At 35.8% G+C, this 18,672-nt stretch overlaps 2 protein-coding genes across 2 annotated transcripts in view; one reads left to right on the plus strand and one right to left on the minus strand.

Annotated features, from left to right (window-relative positions):
* LOC123307425 (glutamine-dependent NAD(+) synthetase) overlaps positions 1-18,672 on the plus strand; it is a 39,551-nt gene that overhangs the window by 18,081 nt on the left and 2,798 nt on the right. Inside the window, exons 7-8 of the mRNA XM_044889724.1 lie at positions 17,563-17,731; positions 17,793-18,395. Coding sequence (XP_044745659.1) covers positions 17,563-17,731; positions 17,793-18,395 — 772 coding nt within the window. The remainder of the gene's footprint in view (positions 1-17,562; positions 17,732-17,792; positions 18,396-18,672) is intronic.
* LOC123307426 lies at positions 13,076-14,315 on the minus strand. The gene is made up of 2 exons (XM_044889725.1): positions 14,067-14,315; positions 13,076-14,010 (listed from the first exon to the last, which is right to left on the minus strand). The coding sequence occupies exons 1-2, from the start codon at positions 14,155-14,157 to the stop codon at positions 13,184-13,186; spliced, it is 918 nt and encodes a 305-aa protein (XP_044745660.1). The 5' UTR covers positions 14,158-14,315; the 3' UTR covers positions 13,076-13,183.

Genomic DNA, 18,672 nt, shown 5'->3' on the forward strand with positions numbered 1-18,672 from the left:
ATATTCAACGCTATGTGTACTTATCGATACTGGAATATCCTTCAAACGAAGCTCAGGATTTGGAACCACATCACCTTCTTGTAGTTCATTGGCATCAACTTTCATTTGTGTCTCAAAAATGACATGGGTGGGTGATAAATCGTATTCAGTTTTATCAATTTTGTTAAAATCGAATTTGCAAGGTTTCGATATTGGCATCAGCCTCTCTTGAAGAGCGGACGTTAAGTCGAGGTTTTGCCCTGCATCGACTTCTATAGCAATTACAGGTGTCGAAAGAGAGGTGAAACATTTGTTGGTAGCGCAATTTACTTTTTCTGTGACAGAGGGGTATTTACTCAACAATTTTCTGCACATTGCACAGGCAACCACCTCGGCATTGTTTTGAAAAATTCCATTCTTGAGTGCTGTACTTTCGTACATTTGAGACAAAAGGATGGCCCTCCAATGATAGGGCCACTTCGACATACCCAATTTTTCCATATACTTTACAATGCGCCAGAGTACGTCATTTGTGGGTTGAGCATTGACAAATTCACGGAAAAGACTGCTGTCGCAATAGCCATTTGCTAGCGTTTGAACAATCGCGTCAAAAGCGCAAGTGTTGCTAATTATGTACTTTCGATTGTTGACGACAATAGGTTTCAAGTTGTTCGCCCTGGTTCCGTTCTTGAGAAGGCCTATGGGTGTTGGCTTTGCCTTAGAATTCAAGTCAAAGTTCTCGATTTCTATGTTGGGCGTTAAGTACGACTTTCTGCTTCTCTTCTTCAATGGGAGGACTTGTCCTTTCCAATTTTCCTCACTGGTTCGTTCCATAGTTGTCGTAAAATTTCCTCCCGGAATAAACTGTGTGTGTATCGGTTCCAATATTGCATGTGCCTTCTGAGCACATGTAACGCATATTGATTTTTGGCCATAGCCCTCCTCACTGTCGTCTATTGGGGATCCGCAAATGTCTGGAAAAATTATGTGAACAGATTTGCCGCAATGTATGCACTTGTGTGCGTCGGTGGGTAGGTCGCCTCTAGAACATAAGGGACATAAAGTGACATTTTGGTGTAATTCTCTTCTGCCCTGCAGTTGATTGAGTTGTCTGGGTTCGATAATGTCCGCTTGTTCTCTACTTTCATGCTCAGCTACTGTCTCTTTTTCGAAGATATTTATTTCTGTTTGGTCTTGTTTGGAACTGATAATTTTCAAACTGGCTTCGATATTGGGAATATGATGCATAAGGAATATATCAGCTGATATGGGCAATTTCCCCACATGACCTAATAACCTATTTTTCAAGTCATTGAAATAACTTTCGACGTATGCTGTACTGGCTGTTTCGGGTCCGTATTTGAAAATAGGTCTCAAAATTCCAGACCATAGTGGAAGTGTTTCCAAGAGCTTCAAAATGCAAGATGGTAAGTCAGGGGAATACATAGTATTGTCCTCATCGCTTGTTTCATCGCTTATCGCCAACGCAGCCCTTTCAAGAATGCGTTCACCCCATTGTTTAAAGGTTATAACTCCTTCAGATGAATTCAGTGATATGCCGTGATCTTGCTGAAATATCTGCATATCCTCCTCTCCTATTTCAGAGTCGTTTGAGAAAGATTCCATGACGTCAAGTGTTCTATCAACTACAACGTTTTTACCTGTAGCACATCTTGTTTTTAGTTCTTTTTTTTTCTTTTCGCAAAGCAAGAACTCTCCATTTTTGTTCAAACCGCCGTCTTTACTTATTGCCACAACAAATATGGAGAAAAGCAATCCTTCTGCGTCTTCTACACTTGTAGTTGAAATTAATTGGCATATACTCCTGATGTAAAGTTCTCGACATCTTCTGCGCTCCATAGATTTCAGAGGTTTGAATGAACATATTATTTTAACAATGTGAGCGACATCGCATCGAATAAAACACTTTGGAACTTGAACTTGTGATGGACAGGTCAATAATAATGCTGCATTCATTAAATAATCATGTAAACTTGTGAACTGCGTTAGAGTTCTCACTGACGCAGATATTATTGGAATAGAGTGATCGCTTACACTCTGTTTAGGTACTTCTATTTTAACAGGAGTCTTTCCATTGAAAAATGAGTTCAAAAAATAAGTTAAAACATTAGTGTTATGCCTCTCGGATAACAGATTCGCGATTGAATACTGGCTTTTTTTTCTGACATCATACAGACATATACTGTAAAGCAAAATTTCTCGAGATTTGTTATTGAAAGGCCGCTGCAACTTTTTCACAATGCTACCAGTTGCATCGATAGAGATTGAAGACATCGATGTGGTTTTACAATAATTGTTGTAGACGGATACTTGAGAGGGAGTCCAGTAAGAGAGGTAAAAGGGGTCTAAACCTATTTGCTGAATCACCTGTTGATAAGGGTCACAATATTTCATGATCAACAGAGCTTGAGCTGGATCCTCGTGTAATTTCTGTCGCTTCTGAAATCTACATTTTAGCAAACGCAGAGAGTTCAATGATGGCAAGTGGCTCGGCTCGGGATCTCCCATTGACATGCACGAATTAATAAGTTTTCCCTGGAAAGATTTGGCCGACTCGGTTCCAGATAGAAATTCTTTCAATCCCTCCTCCTGTTCTGCTGTAGTTATTCTCCTTTTGAGTGTGGTTCGACAAATTTGGAAGTTTCCTGTATACGAGCAATGAAGAATCGCCCTGGATTCTTCCAACGGCTCCTTCTCCATTGATGCAACAAAAAGAGAATTGCACTGTTTGCATTTGGCTTTAATATTGAGAAATTCTTTTCCTGAGTTATGAACTTTCGATCGTATGAAAGACAAACAGCAAGGTAGCTTCAGATGATCCCAAAAATGTGAATTGATTATGGAAGTCCAGCCACTTTCAGGAGGCAAAATATTATAAACTCGAGATGTCCTCGCTGAATTGCCCTTATCCTTGCACTTGTAAATTGTTTCTCTTGGTGATATTTTATTCCATTCTTCTGCTGATAGCGTGATATTGAATGTTTTGATGCGGTGTTCGGGTGATAACGAATTCTCTTCACTGCTACTGCTGCATATATCATCATTTGGACCAAATGTCAAATCAGGGTAACCTGCTTCATACTGCTCAGCAGGCGCACTCAAACCAAGTTTTTCGAGAATATTTTTTCTATTAGTTTTGAAAATCATATAGATGTATTTATACGAGTACTTATTGTCGAAATCAGCTGATAAACTTTTCCAAACATCAGATGAGGGTGGTTGGATTCCAGCACTGAATTGGGACCGATACGCTTCAAATTTTTCAATAAGACGGTTCCAATCGAAACATTCAGGTCTGGGCATTTTCACTGGAAAAAAATTAGAGAATAGGTCATAGCGTTATAAACTTCTGATATCGACCAAGAAAAAAAAATTTCAACTGAAATATCCACTGATTATCTTCCAGGGAATAACAAAAAATAAAGATGAAACGATTGAATTTGAAACTGGACACAGTGTCGTCTCTAGAGCGTGGCAAAGGTGGCTCTAGCCACGGACGCAAAGTCCACAGAGGAGCAAATGAAAAAATAACAACTCCGTTTTCATATATACGCCTCACAACGAGCGATGCCGAGAAATCAGATCAGCAACTTCAATAAAAGTTAAGAAATAATATTAATATGAGAATTATGTTCAAATGTGCGTCATAAATATTTGTGTCGGGCGTCGGCATGTGTGCCACCTCTATTCTCACGAATTTTTTGCGCCTCATCACAAGAAGATTTTTCAAAAATTTGAAATTTAAAACATATTATGATTTAAAATCGGGAGTGATATACAAGATACTCTGTGCTAATTGTAACAAGAGATATATTGGCCAAACAAAACAGTATTTACGCGATAGAGTAAAACAACATAAATATGACAGTGAAAATATTGCAAATTATAACAAAACGGCTTTAACTTTACATCTAATGACTATGGGCCACAAATTTGATTTGAAAAATGTACAAATTCTTGATAGAGAAGAGGTTATAAACGTAATATAAGCGAGATGATTCACATTAAAAGAAATTACACCGTTAATTATAGAGAAGATGTGCAACACCTAATCACGATTTATAATAATATACTTAGAAGAAATAAGTAATGGCTAGCCTCGTCAATAGTGTTAAGTCCACTCGTGATCAATATTTTGTAAGCTTATGTTAATTGTTGGTGTCATTGTCATAAATGTGGAAATAATATCTGATAAGATGTTTGCATTGTGTACCTACTCTATAAATTTTTGATTTCTTTAAAATGTCTAGATGTTTTCAAGAAGCGTACAATTTTGTTTATCGGAACTAGGTAATTTATTTTCATGTTATGTCATATTGTATGTCTTATAATATATTTTTGTATTTATTTTTAGCCTTGGAAAAGAGACGAATTTGTTTCGAAACGTCGGCATTGTCACGAAATAAACAATAGAAATCAAACAGTGTCCAATATTCCCAATAATTTTTCCATCTTTATTCTACAAAAGAATATTGAGAGTGAGGCCACATAAGAATTAGGTATAATGCCGAAGAAGTTACACGGAAAGCGGCTGAAAAGTATATGGTGTGCCTAAATCTACAATTATTTAAAAAATATCCAAACGTGTTTTTTCATTCAAAATTGGTGTTTTTATTTAAATTCAGCAATCAGAATAGAGGTAATTCGTACCTTTATAACCGCAGTAAATTCATTTTCATTTCAACCAATGGTACATTTCCAGTAGTTCTACCATTTGACCAATTCCAACAGTGTCATTTACAATATGTAACAATAAAGGTGCTTACAGATTACTCTGTAACATGTGATTTTGCTCGGAAGCATTCAAATTGTCTGACGTAACGTGGGACGTGCATTCCCAGGTTAGATTTTTGAGTCATTACGTATTTCCCCCACTCACCGTTACAACATAGAGAGAATCGATATTAAATTATACAAAAGTGAAGTGAATAGGTACTCACTCAATTTTATAGGACTTTAGGGTGATAATTACTCAAAATTATAGGAACTTGAACATGCGTGGAAACAAACACTGTAAGATTAAGGTGACAGCATAAGATAACAGACAATTTACTACTGAGCATGCGCACGCCTAGTCATCGTGAAGATTCGAGATATGCGCAAACTCCCCACCCCAGAGGCGGTGGAAGGCGTAGACTACGCCCACGGCTCAGTGCATAGTCTATGGCTCAGAGGCTTGGGGGGATTCGCGTGCAGAGGAGCCTCTCGCTTCGAAGGTTCATGCAATAAAAACCTGAATATATCTGAATCAATGGTTTTCTGTCAGGGTACAAAACTTCTTCATGACGGTACAAAACTTTGAATAACCAATTTCAAAAGGAGGCGGTGAGCATGTCTACAGCCCCCTCCGTATTTTAGTCTTTTTTACACAAGTGCAAAATGTATGACCACACTTTTTCCAACGTTTCTTACTTGCCTATAACCCCTAATCGAATTCACTCATTCCATTTGGGGCTATAAAACTATTTATCGAAGGTAAATTTTAGTATCGAAGAAGTACAAAACTGTGGCGCCTCAAAATATACCATATTCGTTGTTGTCAACAAAAAACTCCTGAATCCTCAGCAGGTACTTTATTCGGAGCACAGTTACACCCTCGGGGTTGAAAAAAGTGACGTTTTTATGACGGTCAATTTCGGTTCGAAACTAGTTCACATGTTTTAGCTTGTTTCGAAAACCGAAATCTCATTATTACGAAAACATGTCTCCAGCCCCCCTAATTTCAAACCTTCCCAAGACCCCTTAATCTTAGAGTACGAAACTTTTTCTTGACGGTACATTTCGGTACAAAACTAGTACAAAACTTTGAAATACAAAAAAATTGCAATTTCAAAAGTGGGGGGTGAGCATGTCTACGGCCGCCCCAAACTGAAAACCGTATTTTCTTCATTTTAATTAGGGTACAAAACTTTTTCTCAACGGTACATTTCGGTACAGAACTAGTACTCATGTTTTAGCTTGTTTCGAAAACAGAAATCTCATTATTTCGAAAACATGTCTCCAGCCCCCCCAATTTCAAACCCTCCTAAGACCCCTCAATCTTGGGGTACAAAACTTTTTCTTGACGGTACATTTCGGTACAAAACTAGTACAAAACTTTGAAATAAAAAAAAACTGCATTTTCAAAAGTGAGGGTTGAGCATGTCTACAGTACCCCCAAACAGAAAACTGTATTTTCTTCATTTTAATTAGGGTACAAAACTTTTTCTCAACGGTACATTTCGGTACAAAACTAGTACTCATGTTTTAGCTTGTTTCGAAAACAGAAATCTCATTATTTCGAAAACATGTCTCCAGCCCCCCCAATTTCAATTCCTCCTAAAACCCCTTAATCTTTGGGTACAAAACTTTTTCTTGACGGTACATTTCGGTACAAAACTAGTACAAAACTTTGAAATAAAAAAAAATTGCATTTTCAAAAGTGAGGGTTGAGCATGTCTACAGTACCCCCAAACAGAAAACTGTATTTTCTTCATTTTAATTAGGGTACAAAACTTTTTCTCAATGGTACATTTCGGTACAAAACTAGTACTCATGTTTTAGCTTGTTTCGAAAACAGAAATCTCATTATTTCGAAAACATGTCTCCAGCCCCCCCAATTTCAAACCCTCCTAAGACCCCTTAATCTTGGGGTACAAAACTTTTTCTTGACGGTACATTTCGGTACAAAACTAGTACAAAACTTTGAAATACAAAAAAATTGCAATTTCAAAAGTGGGGGGTGAGCATGTCTACGGCCCCCCCAAACTGAAAACCGTATTTTCGTCACTTTAATTAGGGGTACAAAACTTTTTTTCAACGGTACATTTCGGTACAAAACTAGTACAAAACTTTAGCGTCAAAAAAAGTGAAATATTCAAATTTGGGGGGGCTGGAGACATGGACGTCTATGTCGAGTCAATGTAATTGAAAAAGGACCTGCATAATCAACCCCGGTATCTATAAATGGTTTTTGCGGAATATTTACTCGGTAAGGAGGTAAATTTCCCATCAATGGATAGGAAGCTTTAGGTTTGAATCTGAAACATATATTGCAAGCTCTGACTCTCTGACGAATCATAGTACGAGCGGAAATGATCCAATATTTTGTCCTTATCAAAGAATGCAGTAAATGTGAACCAGTATGGAAATTTTTTCTATGATAATTATCTATCAAAATTTTCACGAAATGTTCGTTTTTTGGAAGAAGATAAGGATGTCTATGATTGTAACCTATTTCTGCATTTGAGATTCGGCCTCCTACACGAATAATTTCATCTTTATCCAGGAATGGAGACAAATTCCTAAAATTTGAGGGAATTATTCCTCCTTTTTTCAAACACAACAAAAGATCCGCAAACCGTATTTTCTGTAGTATTTTGATGAAATATTTTTCTGCTTCATCTAGATCAGAAATATCGATCTCTTTCCGATAGGGTAACAATTTGGTGAATCGTAATACGAAAACCATAGTGTTACATAACCTTCGGAATGATGAAAATTTGTGAATAAGAGAATAGAAAATATTCTCTGAAGTTTCAACTATAGAAACGAAAGTGAGTTTCTGTTTTTCAGGCAGATCATTAGGCAACTCTAAATTTTTAATACCTACTAAAGGCCACTTTTCAATGTCTTCCTTTAACCATTTCGGACCTGAGAGCCAAACATCCTTATTTTCTATGAATTCGCGGGGATACATTCCTCTTGAAATAATATCAGCCACATTTTCACGGCCCTGAACGAAAAACCAATTTCCTCTAGAAATGTTGGTTTGGATTAATGATACGCGATTAGCCACAAATGTTTGCCATCTATGAGGTGAACTCGAAATCCAAGCTAATGCGATCTGCGAATCACTGCAGGCATATATTCTTTCAACTTTACCTCTGGCGCGATATACGGATTCTACATACTTCATTAATTTGGACAACAACAAAGCAGCGCAAAGTTCCAGTCTTGGAATTGATATTACTTTTAAAGGGGCTACTTTTGATTTAGAATAAATTAAATTTACATAAACTTGTTGACCAACAACTATGCTTGAGTAAATGGCAGCACCGTATGAACCACTACATGCGTCTGCGAAACCAATTAATGAAATGCAAATGTGATTGTTTGCTCCTAGCCATCTAGGAATAGAAATATTTTCTAAAAGCGGAATTTCTCTTTCAAATTTTCTCCATCTGTCTATTAAATTACTTGGAAGATTGGAATCCCAGTCCACCTTCAAAGCCCACAACTGCCGAATAAATAACTTGGCATATAAAATAACCGGACCCAAAATGCCCAGTGGATCGAAAATTCTACTTATTTTTGAAAGAATTACACGTTTGCTGAGTATCTTTTCTTCAACCAAAAAGTTTTCTATACTAAAAGACAATGAATCCGCCTCCGAATCCCACCGAATACCCAATACTTTCACCATTTCACTCTCATCGTTGAACTGAAAAATCGAAGAACGTTGTTCTATAGGAATATTCGATAATAATTCTTCCGAATTAGTATGCCACTTTGTAATTTGGAAACCTCCTGACCTAAACATATCAGTAAGTTCAGAAAACAAGAGTTTTGCATCATCTATATTATCCACACTAGTGGCTAAATCATCCACATACAAATCTCTGGAAGCTATCTTTGAAGCGAGTGGAAATTTTTGTGATTCATCGGAAGCTAACTGTTGAACTACTCGCAAAGCTAAAAACGGCGAGGACTTCACGCCGAAGGCAACTGTAGTCAATTCATAGATGTCAACTGATTCTTCTGGTGAAAAGCGCCACAATATCCTTTGAAATCGGTGATGGTCCTCAATTAATTTCACCTGTCTATACATTTGACATAAATCAGCAATGATAGCTATTTCGAAAATTCGAAAATTCAAAAAGAGTTGCACTATATCTATTTGCAGTCTAGGGCCTGCAAACAAGCAATCGTTCAACGAAAGGGAGTTTGGATTTGTTTTCAGGCTAGCATCGAATACGACTCTAACCGGAGTCGTAGTGGAATTTTTAAAAATAGCGTGATGCGGAATGAAATAGTGCGGTGCGAGAGTAGAAACATCAAAAGTTTCATCTAAAGTTGAAAACTTTTTCATATGACCCTGATTCAAGTAATCTCGAAAAACTTCACTATATTTCTCCTTCAAGTCTAATGACGAGGACAGTCTCTTTTCTAAAGTTAAAAACCTTTTCAAAGCAGAAGTGAACGAATCTCCTAGATTGGAGGGATCTATTTTGAAAGGGAGAGCTACTTTATACCTTCCTGAAGGTTCCCTAGAGTAAGTTGCTTTGAATAAATCTTCGCAAGCTAAATCATCAGAGCTAAAATGTTCCTTTTCTGGAACTTCTTCTAGTTTTATGAAATGTTTCAATAATTTTTCTAAAGCGAAATTATCAACAACTATGTGAAACGAATTGGAATAAAGCGGCAAGTTGGTTTTGTTGCATGAAGAAAATTTTCCACTAATAACATAACCGAAGGAAGTGTTAAGAGCGAATAAGCTATCTGAGCGGTCAATTATTTTATCCCCCTTCAGAATTCCAACGAAAATTGCTGCACCTAAAATACCATCAATTTTCTCAGAATGGCTAAATCTACTATCCGCTAGAGGCAAATTGTCAATGAAACTTAAATCCTCCAATGGTATATCGTATGATGGTAGTTTTGAGGTAAGATTATCTATAACTAATGCATCTAATGTTATTTGGAATCTTTCATTGAAGCGTGAGAATATTGTTAGGTCTTGAGCAATGCCCCTTGTAGGTGTAGTAATATTTCCTATCCCAGTTACCTTAATATCTCCTTTTGAGAACGGAATTTTCAAATGCTTGCAACATTCAGTTGAGAGAAAATTATCCTGACTACCACTATCTAAAAGAACTCGGATTTTTTCTAACCTATCATCTACTTTAATCATTACCTCAGCTGTAGGTAATAAAGTGATTCTGTCATAATTATGCGAAATATCCATTTTCCGATTAATACTATCAGCTACCACTAAACTTACACCACTTTGAGAAACATTACCTTCTGCAGTAACGATAGGTTTTGCTTCTTTTGGAGTTTCTTTCTTGAAATGTAAAAGAGAATGATGTTTATTCTTGCAAACACTACAAGAATTTAAAGATTTACATTGACTTATTTTATGTTTGCTACTCAAACAATTTAAACATAAGATTTTTTCTCTTGTCAATTTATATCTTTCGTTTGGCGAAAGCTTCAAAAATCGATGACATTTGGTTATCAAATGGCTATTTTCTCCGCAGATAGGACAAGGTTACTGTACTATTTTATCTGAAACAGAACTAGCGCTGGCATAAGAATATGAGCCTTTAGGTTTCGGCCCAGGCGATTTTGACTGGGTGGAACTACTGGCATGAGTAGAGGTTCTACTCAAAACTTTCGATTGTTTTTGAACGAACTTTATAAGGCTATCATAAGATGGAATTTCATTCGATGCCAAAGACATCTCAAAAAGCCTTTGTGTATTAGGATCTAATTTTGATAACGCTATAGAAACAAGCAAAAAATCAGCAAGATTCTTCAACGAAAGCTGCTTAAGAGCACTAACGGCTACATCAAATTTTTCTAAAAATGAATTCAAATTATTTGCGGATTCTACATTCAATTGTTTGAAATCAACTATAGATTTGAAATATGTAGCAGCTAGAAGGCGTTCATCTTGAAAAGTCTCTACTAATACTTTCCAAATTGTTTCATAATTTTCTGCTACTGGTGAGATGCCAGAGCACAAAGTTTGAGCTCGTCCGCGTAATTTCCCAAGCAAATAATGAATTTTGCATGTGTCATCTAAATCAGAATTTTCATGAACACAGCTTTTAAAATTTTGATAAAAAATTGGCCACATTTTAGGATCACCAGAAAATTCCACCAAATCAATTTTCGGCAATCTTGGTTGTGCTTTCATTGCGGATAAAGAACTTACATTAGTTTCATTCGTAGATATTCTTTTAGAAGCCTCTATAATGTGACAATATAAATCGTCCGCTGCTTCAATTACTTGATAGGAAGGAACATACTCTGGTAAACATTCTACACTCAGTAAATTGATCTCATCAACTACTTCCAACAATTGAGTCTTCGATTTCTCCAAATTATTCAAGCCAACCTTGAAATATTCCAGAATTTTTGGATTATCCAGACTTTTTGTATAATCGTACAGTTTCTGGAAACGTTGGAACAACATTTTTTTCTTGATTCTAAGACTTTTAGTTTATTGTTTTTAGTCTCCATCTGAGGTTCTGATTTCGACATACTTAATTTAAATTCGATCAAATGGAAAATGAAATCAGTTTCAACAATGTTAACAGCATATGTGAACACAAAAACCAGATTTTGAATGCGTTGAATGTTAGAACATCTGTCAATTCGAAACCACAAGCAATGAAGAGTTGAAATTCCAATCGTGAAATATAAGGGATTTTTTAGCGAGATATCGTTAGTAACCGCCAGTAACCGAGCGGTTACTTCCCCCACTATTGTCATACTTCAATTTTTCACCTCCCTCCACAAAAATGAGTTAACGGTTATAGCTCTCAATAAAATCCTACGGTTACAAACGGTTACCTTTAATTCTACCAATTCTACCTTCTGCCCTTAAATTCAAAAATATTTAAGAGAATGAATACTGAAGCAGTCGCGGTTACCTGCCTTCAGGAGTTTGTTTTCAATGATGATTCAATTCAGATAATCAAATATCTTTTCACACACATTATGGATGAAACATCGTCCAATTTTGTCTTGTGCTGGAGAAACTCGCATGAGAGACAACCAGTGGACGAAAATTTTTGGTTGACGAGATATACAAATCTAGTATTCTTTCAACTGTTTAGAATGGATATTAAAACATTCCAGGAATTATTGGCTATCACTATGCAAAGGGATACTCATAATATAATAAGAAAAAAGTATAGGGGTGGAAGATATCCCACTAATCCTGAAAAATCTTTAATGGTGTTTTTACGTTATGTAGCATCACAAGAGACATTACATTCTTTAGGTGATCGTTTTGACTTAGTCAGCTCTACCGTAATGAATATCGTTAATGGTTTTTTATATATCATTGTCGGCATGAAAAATGAATATATAAGGTGGCCGAAAAGTCAAGATGAATTTGAATTCATTGAACATCGATTTCAAAATTATCCAGGTAATCACGATTTGGCCTAAGATCAGAGATAGAGATTAGAACTCTAATCTTTGGATTTGGCTGTTGGTAGGTAAACAATAGTACATTTTTGTTTTTACAGGCACCATTGGTGCAGTTGATGGCAGTCATATTAACCTGAAAGTGCCACTAGCACAGCACGATAGTTATGTTGACCGGTACCAAAGTCATTCGATAAATTTATTAGGCGTATGCACGTATGACAAAATATTTACGTACGTTTTCGTCGGTTACCCAGGATCGGTCCATGATTCAAGGGTAAAATTTTTGAAATTTAGTTCAATTTGAGAAATGAAAAACACATCTTTTATAGGTTTTATCCAATTCTGCTCTAGTTAATAATATTGAAACTCAAGGCAAACATAAATACTTCCCTAGAGATGATTATCACTTGATTGGAGATAGTGCATTTCCAATAAGAAGTTGGTTAATGACACCATATTCAAGGATTAATAACTTAACAGCAGTACAAAAATTTCATAACAAAAAATTAAGTTCAGACAGAGTTCGAATAGAAAACACTTTTGCTGCTGTTAAGCAAAGATGGGCTCGACTGAAATTCATCAATACTTATTCCATATCAAAGGCTATCGAAATTGTGACGGCCGCTTGTGTATTACACAATTTTTGCTATTTATTGAAAGATGAATGGCCAGAAGATCCTGTAGAAGATATCATCATGCCTAATGAATATAATGATAACAATCATGAAGCACAGCTATTAGGCCAGCAAAAGAGAAATGAAATTGCTCAATTGTTGTGGAGAGAAAAACAGGAAAACTGAAAAATAGAATTGTAGTACAAAAGTTGAAAATATATATTGAAAAAAAAAAAAACATTCATTATAAATAACAAAAATCCATTTTCAGGTATCACAGATCAGTCTGTATTCTTAATAATAAATAAATAAATTTCCTTCTATAACTAACTAATTAACAAAATTTTTATTCTAAACATTATGTGAAATATAGTTGGTCTATAAAACTTAAACTTACACTCTATATCACAAATATTTCTAAATTAGGAACTTTCCTCCGAGGAGTCTGTAGTTCGTTTTCTTTTTTGTGATTTTACGAACAATTGGAAACAGGCAAGAAATCTCTCTCTTTGGGCGTTCTGAGTTTCTAACAGGGCTCTCAATTCTTCGAACTCATTTTTTCTCAATTCTGAGTTTTCGTTATGTATTTTTTCCATTGTTTCCACAAGAGCCATATTTAAACTTCTAGGTTTAATACTCTTCTTAGCTGTAAATCTACTTTTTATCTGAGAGCTATCGATACTGCTGCTGCTGCTGCTGGCAATCTCCTCCTCATGAAGCATTTCCTGAGTATTATAGGTCACTTCTTCATATTGTGAGATATCTTCTGAATTAGTCTGTCTCATATTCTCCTCAGTACTCTGAAGGTTTTGAGGGCAGACCTTATCTTTTCCACCTAAGATGCTGTGCATTTCAGAAAAATAGAGCGGTTCACTTTTGTGTTCCGCTCCTGTTTTCTTTAAATGATTCATGTGGTTTAAATATTGCTTCTGAAGGTTGGCAAATTTCATTCTGCATTTTTCAACAGCATCTCTTCCTTCTCCAACGTAAAAACCATTTTCATTCATTTTCTTTGCTATTAAGGACCAAATTTGTCCTTTAATAGTTTTCCTGTCGTCAAACTTGTGAGAATATTCCACTCTTATTCGTAGAAAAAATTTGGTTGCATCGTGGTCCCTCTTGGATGGTTTTTTGCTGGACCACACCATTGACTTGGGGAGATCTTCTTGACTACCCTCGTTCTGAAGTTCTAAACCATCCATATTATTTGGTTCAAGCGTATTTATGAACTCTTTAGCAGCATCAGGATCTAGAAAAATTTTCATAATCACCCATCGTACCTATTACAATACAAATTTAAATTACCATTTAATAAGACTTGTGCCGTTTCATACGGTACTATTGCCGTTAAATCTTCTCCCTGATGATTGAGATTTATTTCTACATATTCTTCCATATTCACAACCAGAACACATGTCTTGTCACACAAATTATTTAAGGTTAGACTTCAGTTACCGCCTATTACACTCCATCAGACTTCGGTTACAGTGGCAGTTACCGTTTTACGGATCAGTGACGTCACCTGCATACGTCATTAAAGCTTCCCCTCTAACCACTTATAACCGTTTCTTCGCTGAAACATAGCGGTTACTACTTTACAGTTACCGTTTATGAAACGGTATCTCGCTAAAAAATCCCTATAGAATAAATTCAATAAAATCAACGAAATTCAAATGAATGAAATTGAATTCCAGCAACCTACACACTATCCGGCTCTGAACGGACCAATAATGTTTTGGCGAATTACAATGGACTGTATAGTTTTTAATAAATAATGTGGAAATTGCTGAGAATTCAACTCACCAAAAACCAAATCCTTGCTAGCGTATGTTACCCTTCGTGAATCACTGGATAAAGGTTGGGTTGTAGGGTAGAAAGGAGCGAAGGGCTTCATCAAGCACCCTTTCCTCTATTTCGTTTCTTGTCTTCCACACAAAAACAGGAGACACTAGCAGCACTAACTACTATTGCGAGCAAATCTATAGTGAATAGCGGGTGAAACTAAAGTTTTGATATAGCGGGTGTTTCTATTCTAATATTCGCGGAAATTTCTATGAATTTCGCAGAATTTCAAGAGCGGGTGAAAAACTATAATAATCTAAACTATAATAATAAAACAGCGATATCCTCAACTCAGAACAATCGAGACAATACTGAATTCATACGCGATCTTGTGGATACGATATCGACAGATGTTCTCCTTATGTTTTCACGCAAAGAAAATCAAGAAAATAATAAATGCGTAAACAATCATCATGAGTAGAAGGATCGATCGGACCACACAAATCTGTATGTATGATCTGTAACGGTCTTGTAGCTCTTTCCCTTATTTCTCGAAATGGTAGTCCATTTTGGCGAGAGGTCATACATATTTCACACACTTCTTTTATATTGTTGAATTCAGGAACGTCATCACATATTTTGGAGATTTTTTTAAGGTTGTCAAAACTAATATATCCTAACTTCTTATGCCATTCCATTGTTATGTCAGACTGAGTCAGGAGAGCTTCTCGACATTTACTGAGACACACTTCATATAATCCATTTTCATCTTTCCTTCCTTCCAGGACCACGACATCGTTCTTGAGTATTTTCACTGTATACTCCGAGAAACATACTTCTCCACCATTGTTAGTTATGGCATTAACTGACATCAAGTTTTTACTTAATTCTGGCACCACAGACACATTTTTCAATTCAATTTTACTGGATTGATATTCACCAACAGCAATTGTATTCATGCATGCCCCCTTCTTGGCACTTTTTAGCATGTTTTTCTCCTTTTTAATATTGGTGAGCATAAATTGATCATTAACCATATGATTTGTACATCCACTATCAACAATGAATATATCATCTTTGTCCTCGTTTGTATATAATGATTCTTCTGGAGTATCTTCTTTGGTTACAGTCAACACTTCTGCAAGAAAACTGACTTTCTCATTTTTTTTATTTTTGAAACAGTCTTTTTCTTCATGATTGTCTTTTCTGCAAATATTACATTTGAACGTTTTACTTTGTTTAAGTTTTTCATCTCTGAAGTAGCAGTCTTTTTCTTCATGATTAGTTTTTCTGCAAATTCTGCATTTCAACATTCGGCATTTATTAGCCATATGTCCTATTTTATTACATTTGAAACATTTTCCTTGGAATTTTCCTGCAACAATGTTACTTCTTGAATTGTTCATGAAAGCCTTGAAAGCCACATTTTCTTTGTTTCCTTCTTTCAATTTCTCTTCTTCAGCTGTAAGACGTGCTTGAAGAAGCTACAGAATCCCAAGCACTACTGAAATGTCTATATTCTTCAGGTAACACTGACATTATTTTTGCTATCAACATAATATCTTTGATTTCCTCATTCATACTTTTTAGTTTGTGAGAAATATTAAGCAAACTACTTATATTACTAGCTACATTTTTGTTCTTCTCGAATTTGAAAGTATGGAAATCTTGTAGGAGACTATACTTCTGTTGATTGGTGTTTCTTTTGTATATCTTGCTAAGATTTTCGAACATACTTTTAGAAGAATCACAAGTGAAAAGATGAGTCTTCACACTCTTGTCGACTGTTTTCAAAAAGTAGTTTTTGGCTTGAGCATCTCTAACCTTCCATTTCTTCAATTTTTCTGAGTCATTTGGTTTTTCTTCTAATCCATCTACGATATCTTTTATGTTCTTTGCTTCAAACAGAATGTTAATTTCAAATTCCCACATTGAAAACGTCGATGAATCCTTGAGTTTTGTGATATTTGATATTTCATTAGAATCGTCATTGAAAGCCATAGTTTTACTTGTTTTACTGCCCTCTGGTTTTTTTTTTAAATTATTATATGATACTGCGCACTTCTTCACTTTCTTTTTACGAAATTTGAGATTGTCCACTTATCATATTTCAATCACTGGTGCTTTTGGGCCCCATAACCTGTTATATTTTAATATTTGCTTCACTCTGTATTTAATAAAAGAGATTCACAAGTTCGTAACTCTATTCAGCAACATTTATTTTATATTTTTTATTATTGACAGATGTCAAAAAGCAAACTTGATCTTTTTCTGAAAGCTGACCAAACTTCCTACTTGATTTATATTGTGTCATTATCGAATCTAATTCAACAAATAATGATCGACTTATGCTGTTTCTAATGGAAAACTAGGGGGAACGTTACAACATATAAAAACTTTTTAACGTAAGATAATTGGACCATTCTCTGTAGAAAATTGCAACTTGCAAATTGCATGGCAATTTGGTCGAAGATCACTTGCACGCCCCTTATTATCCGCATTCATGGAACACCTCGGTGAAGTACCTTTACACTCACACTTAACATTCCTGCGCGATTAGATCGCTCCATCCTTGTGCGAAAAGGTGGTTGCAAACTGTTTGATTCGCTAGGTTTTTGGACGTATTAATATTGGCATATTCTTTCTCCAGCGATTTGCTCGAATTTCGTGATGGTTGCATGCAGTGGTGCAGCCAGGGGAGAGGGGGCTTTCGCCCACCAAAAATTTCCATTTTGTGATGGCAGAAATCTATGTGCAATCAATGAGAGCTCTAAGTTGCACTATTTAAAAAAAAAACCTTGTTATGGTGGGTTTATGCAGGACATTACTTGATTGTCATCTGCCTGCATATCCATCATTGACGGGGATTACTGCTTATGCTTACTGGCTACAACTAATTAATATTTTCTTTATGGAACAGATAACAAAGTTCTAAGTGATGTTAAGTTAGGTTAGGTTAGGGATTGTTACTGCTTAGGCTTACTGGCTACAACTAATTAATATTTCCTTTATCGAACAGATAGCAAAGTTCTAAGTGATGTTAGGAGAATATGTGGAAGTACTGATTATGTTCCCAAATCAGCAAATGATTTATGTAACCGAATATTAGTTACATGTTACATGGGGACTGAAAATTCTTCAAAAGAGACCAAAGAAAGAGCCTCACTGTTAGCTGCTGCAATAGGGAGGTAATCTATTAAAGCAATTCTCGAATAACTTATCCTATAAATAATCTATCCTATTTTGCAGCTACCACATGCACATAACTATAGATAAAGCTGTCACAGCTTGCCTAGAGATATTCAGCTCAGTCACAGGGTTTTTTCCAAAATACGAGTCTAAAGGTGGATGTGCTCGACAAAATCTTGCCCTGCAAAATATACAGGCACGCTTACGAATGGTGTTCTCCTATCTCTTTGCCCAGTTGATCCTTTGGACTAGAAATCGTCCAGGCGGTCTTCTCGTGCTAGGTTCAGCAAATGTGGATGAATCTCTTAGGGGATATATGACCAAATATGATTGTTCAAGCGCAGATGTCAATCCCATTGGTGGAATTTCTAAAACGGACCTTCGCAGATTTCTCTATTTTTGCAGGGAGAAGTTTGCAATACCTATTATTGATGACATTATCAAAGCCCCTCCGACTGCTGAATTGGAACCTCTTAATCAAGGGCAAGTAGCTCAAACAGATGAAGAAGATATGGGTATGACTTATGCTGAGCTCAGCGAATATGGTAAACTGAGAAAGATGCACAATTGCGGACCATACTCTATGTTTTGTAAATTGGTGCAAACCTGGTCATCTGATTTCACTCCGGCAGAAGTTGCTGAGAAAGTTAAACATTTCTTCAGGTAAGGAATAGTTTTCCTACTTTTCTCCATTTGAATTCTCAATTAGGTTTTATATTAATGAATACTGTTATCAACTAAAGATTCCCAAATGATATTTTGTAATATTCAAATTCAATTCAATTATTGAAGTATTGGTATGAATTGAACGCATGCAAATTCTTCAATTGTTCAACATTTTTTTGGAATCAGACTCAAATCATTTGAACTAAAAACAGAATATTGTTATGTCACCCAAATGATTCAAATATTGATAGGATTTGGACGATACGTTGTTTAA

Source organism: Coccinella septempunctata, chromosome 2 (genome assembly GCF_907165205.1).
Source record: "Coccinella septempunctata chromosome 2, icCocSept1.1, whole genome shotgun sequence".
In the NCBI taxonomy this organism is placed as follows: Eukaryota; Metazoa; Arthropoda; class Insecta; order Coleoptera; family Coccinellidae; genus Coccinella; species Coccinella septempunctata.